A 5252-nucleotide genomic window follows, 5' to 3' on the forward strand; every position below is an offset into this window, starting at 1 on the left:
TTGTAGGTGGAAGAACCCAGATCCATCAGATCCAAGAGAAACCATCGGTGAAGTAGTATAATCACACCCGAGGAAAGTAGATCGTCTACTAGTGAGTCGATCCACGCTTCTTCAGATTCATTCTAGCCTCATTTGTATCCTTTACGTGGCACACAATCAAAGAGAATCATATTCTATCATGGTCAAACATTCATTGAAGTTAGATAAAATTCATAACATTAAAGTCAAGATGATGACCAAAGGCAATGAAATTTTTGTTCCCCATAAAAGGGGTTGACATAGTTCTCAAAATTCACATAGTTTGACCATCCATAATCGGCCACCGTTATGGCGTTTTGGGGTGAAAACGCCCGGGGCGCATCCCCCCTCCCCCGGTTTTTGGCTTGGTGTTTTGGGCCAACTGTTTCCTATAAATCGCGTATTGACACAAATTTTGAGGGTTTTGTGAGGAGGGGGGGGGGTGAGAGAGAGAGAGATGCGTTTTGGGGTCTTTTCCCACTTCACCCACTTTTTGCAAAATGCCCAAAAGCTGACTAAGCTTCAAATGGCGTAAAATGTCCGGGTGCGCATAGTTTTAACTACGCATGGTCTTAGACTATGTGTCATGGAAGTTAAAAAAATGATATAGCAGGGCTTTGTTGTCTCGAACACAGTGTCAGGCTGCATCGATGGAGCGGCGAAGGGGCTACAAAATTTTAATGGGCGGCAAGGGAGGATTGTTGACAAATGGTGAGGCTCAAATCAAAAGGTGTGGGGCTTTATACCATAGCATGGCTTTAAGGATGGGAATATCATAGGTTGAGTGGTTGAGAAGAATGATAGATGAGATGGCGCTGATATGACTAGTAGTTTAGAACGGGGAATGGTATGCATAACATATAACCTTGATATCTCTAACCTACACACTTTCAATTTGGGTTGGCAAAACATGTCTTATCATGTTAAACATGTTAGAGATTACACGCTTAACACAAGTATCAAACATCAATACGGCTCGTCTAACTAAGGAAAAATGACCGAGCCTAGCCTACTAATTTTAATTATTTAAAAAAATAAAAATATACATAATGTACCTTAATATTAACATTTTAATCGTGTTTTAAACAAATGTCCAACAGACAGCCAACCCTCACTATTATTACAAGGGAAATACTTTGTTAATTAAATTCAAGAATATCATTTATTTTAAAATAGAAAATAAATAAGAGTCAACTAAATAAAAAATCTTGAAAGGTGAAACTTGCGTTACAACATCAAAGTTTTGAATTTATTATGATATTTTTAGAAGTTTAAAGTTATTCTTTACCCTAAATTTAGTATTCACTATTTTTGATACCCAATAACTTAAGGATGCTTATCAAGGCAGGTAACTTGAGTTATTTATCAAATTATACATAAAAAAATGATTTTGTTTTGATGCCGCAATCCGATATCGACTGAATTTATATAGGGGTGCCATCGTAACATGTGGATTTTGTTTTTATTTTTATAAATATATATGTTTGTTGTATTTGATATTGACATTTTTTTTGTTTAGTTTCGTGTCATAATCCGTTACCGATCGAATTCGCGTCAACTCACACCCGTACCTTGCAAGCTTTAAATAAATTATTTTATTATGAGTTGTATGAGTGCCAATACTTGTTTGCGTGCTTACCATTTTTGGGTATCATTACCGTTACGAACCTAAACGATATCGGTCGAATTCGCGATGAGTTATGTTATCTAGTTCTTTTTCAAAATTGAACCAACAACCGAACACATAAACGAATTCTTTCAGTCTATTTGAACCGACTGGTTATTGGTCAGACCGAAGAATCAGACGAGGCTTAAGTTTTATTATTTGAAAATTTTTTTTGATGCCGCAACCCGATATCGACCGAATTTATATAGGGGTGCCATCGTAACATGTGGATTTTGTTTTTATTTTTTATAAATATATATGCTTGTTGTATTTGACACGCTTAACACAAGTATCACACATCAATATGACTCGTCTAACTAAGGAGAAATGACCGAGCCTAGCCTACTGATTTTAATTATTTAAAAAAATAAGAAAAAATATACATATTGTACCTTAATATTAACATTTTAATCGTGTTTTAAACAAATGTCCAACAGACAGCCAACCCTCACTATTATTACAAGGGAAATACTTTGTTAATTAAATTCAAGATTATCATTTATTTTAAATAGAAAATAAATAAGGGTCAACTAAATAAAAAATCTTGAAAGGTGAAACTTGCGTTACAACATTAAAGTTTTGAATTTATTATGATATTATTAGAACTTTAAAGTTATTCTTTACCCTAAATTTAGTATTCACTATTTTTGATACTCAATAACTTAAGGATGCTTATCAAGGCAGGTAACTTGAGTTATTTATCAAATTATACATAAAAAAATGATTTTGTTTTGATGCCAAGGCAGGTAACTTGAGTTATTTATCAAATTATACATAAAAAAAATGATTTTGTTTTAATGCCGCAACCCGATATCGACCGAATTTATATAGGGGTGCCATCGTAACATGTGGATTTTGTTTTTATTTTTTATAAATATATATGTTTGTTGTATTTGACATTGACGTTTTTTTTTGTTTAGTTCCGTGTCATAATCCGCTACCGATCGAATTCGCGTCAACTCACACCCGTACCTTGCAAGCTTTAAATATATTATTTTATTATGAGTTGTATGAGTGCCAATACTTGTTTGCGTGCTTACCATTTTTGGGTATCTTACAAACCTAAACGATATCGGTCGAATTCGCGACGAGTTATGTCATCTAGTTCTTTTTCAAAATTGAACCAACAACCGAACACGTAAACGAATTCTTTCAGTCTATTTGAACCGACTGGTTATTGGTCAGACCGAAGAATCAGACGAGGCTTAAGTTTTTTTATTTGAAAGTTTTTTTTTGTCAAAATACAAAAGGTGAACGGCGGTATGGTTCATGGGAGAGAACGTTCAGCCAAACTTTAAGGCCAGCATGAGTCCGGTTAAAATAACATAGTCTGGCAAGTGCGGTGCCCAAAACACAAAAAAATCGACTATCTTAAAATGTAATTCAATATTTAAAAAATTAAACTTTTTAAAATTATTTATGACGTTATCTAATTTTTAAACAACTTCACACGATCCGACCATTAAACAGTAAAACTTAGAACTTAACACGGTCCCATATGCGGGTCCCATATTAAAAAAGAATATATTATTAATATATTTTTATCCCTCAACAAATCCTCTGTACCAGTATCTGTTTCTCTCTGCATATAACCTTTCTGAAACCCTGGGATCCTCCAAATTCGATCCACTTAATATTCTTGACCGTCAGATCAAATCAACTAGCTTCTCTCTCTTGATTACACGTGTCACGCCTCTCTCTCTCTCTCTCTCTCTCTCTCTCTCTTATTAGTACTTTGCTTCCATGCTATGAACAACAAACACACAGATGAAACAGTCATGGAGTCTCTTTTCCTCCAAAAACTTGATCTTTATTAAAAAGTTTCACTTTTTATTTTCTGGGCTTTCTTTATTTTTCAATCTTTACCTATTTTGAGTATTAAATTTGCATAAAGTTGTTTTTTTTTCTTGTTTTGGGTTGATCTTGAACTTGCCCCAAATTGAAAAAAAAAATAAAAAGTTTTGATTTTTTTAATTTTTAAAAATTTTATTTTTTAGTTTTTTTTACAAGACACATGATCTGCTTTGGAAAGTGAAAAAATCCCTGAAATTGATTGGCTTTTGGGAGTAGTTTTGTTAAAGTTTGAAACTTTTTGCCTTTGGGATTTGAGCCCTAATGATGTTGGTTCAAGAATCAGCAAATGTAGTAAGTTAATCTTTTTTCTTAATATTTTCTTTATTTTTTTTTAATTTTTGTTGATTTCTTGGTTTTTACAATTTTGGTTTTTTTTTATATAAAAAAATTTTGATCTTTACATTAAAAGATCCAAAAGATGGATGAAGATTGTTACTATGAGTTGAGATTTGTGTGCAAGTTGTGTGATAAAAGGTTTCCTAGTGGGAAATCATTAGGTGGACATATGAGGTCTCATGTAGTTGCTACGCCTTCGGCTTCTGCGGTTGCTGGTGCTGGTGCTGGTGGTGCTGGTGCTAATTCAGATGAATCTGATGACAAATTCATTGGAAGTGATAAGAATTTGAATACTTATGTGTTGAGAGAGAACCCTAAAAAGAGTTGGAGGGCATCTTCATCGAATGCGAAAACTTTACCTTCACCGAATGCGAAAACTTGCAAACAATGTGGCAAAAAGTTTCAATCTTTGAAAGCTTTATGTGGTCATATGGCTTTTCATTCAGAAAAAGACAAGGGTTTGAAAGCTTATGATGATGATTCTTGGACAAGTGATGATAATAATAATACTAGTGATTTGGATACCGATGAAAACGAAGTCGAAGATCCGGTTTTTGGTACAAGATCCAAATCAAGAATGTGCAAGAAGGTAGTAGTTAAAGTTAAACCATGTTCTTTGTCTTTGACCAATACTAATAGTACTACTAGCAATTACAACTATGGATCATCATCTGTTTCTGAAATTGATGAGTTTGAACAAGAGGATGTGGCAATGTGTTTGATGAAGTTATCTAAGGATTCCGGGAACTGGGTCGGTGTCAATTCGGTTGGGGAGTCATCAGACAACGCCTCAGTTGACTTGGAGACCAAAAAGTCTTCGGTTCAGATGAACTTGTCTTATGAGGAAAAACAAGAAATTAGGCGAAATTTGTTTAGGGAGTTCGGGTACGATAGTACGTTAACGAAAAGAATTCGAGACGACGACAACGACGACGCTATATATAAGAAGAAAAACAAATATGAGTGTTTGAATTGCAACAAAACTTTTAGTTCATTTCAAGGGCTTGGTGGACACAGACCATGTCACAAGAAGAACAATGGTTTTACCGAATATGCGCGTGATCAAAAAACTAAAACCGACAAGAAATTGGCGAAAAAGAGCAAATGGCACGAGTGTCCGATTTGTTTCAGGATGTTTAAGTCAGGGCAGGCTTTAGGGGGTCACAAAAGGTCTCATTTCATGAATGGTTATGAAGACAGGATTGATGACATGGCAGCAATGGAACAAGTGGATGCAGCTGCAACTGCAACTGCAACTGCAAGTTATACTGATATGTTTGATCTTAATCTCCCTGCTCCGGAAGAGGATTAGCGTCGTAAACCTTGCAAATCGGGCTTGTTTTTGGTTGTTTATCAGTTAGAGAGGTGAAAGTTTTAT

The 5252-nt window shown here is 34.7% G+C and overlaps 1 protein-coding gene across 1 annotated transcript; it reads left to right on the forward strand.

Annotated features, from left to right (window-relative positions):
• The first annotated feature begins 3396 nt into the window (after positions 1 to 3396).
• On the forward strand, positions 3397 to 5202 carry LOC143561033 (uncharacterized). Its single transcript, XM_077049193.1, has one exon. It carries the CDS (start codon positions 3957 to 3959, stop codon positions 5184 to 5186), a length of 1230 nt encoding a protein of 409 aa, XP_076905308.1. The 5' UTR covers positions 3397 to 3956; the 3' UTR covers positions 5187 to 5202.
• Positions 5203 to 5252: the final 50 nt, after the last annotated feature.

This window comes from Bidens hawaiensis, unplaced genomic scaffold (genome assembly GCF_021521415.1).
Source record: "Bidens hawaiensis isolate Kalapana, Puna unplaced genomic scaffold, B.hawaiensis_p1.1 tig00020525_1, whole genome shotgun sequence".
Taxonomy (NCBI): Eukaryota; Viridiplantae; Streptophyta; class Magnoliopsida; order Asterales; family Asteraceae; genus Bidens; species Bidens hawaiensis.

Bases quoted from the DNA above. Each gene is read 5' to 3' on its own strand.
- LOC143561033 (XM_077049193.1), top strand. From the start codon at position 3,957: ATGGATGAAGATTGTTACTATGAGTTGAGATTTGTGTGCAAGTTGTGT.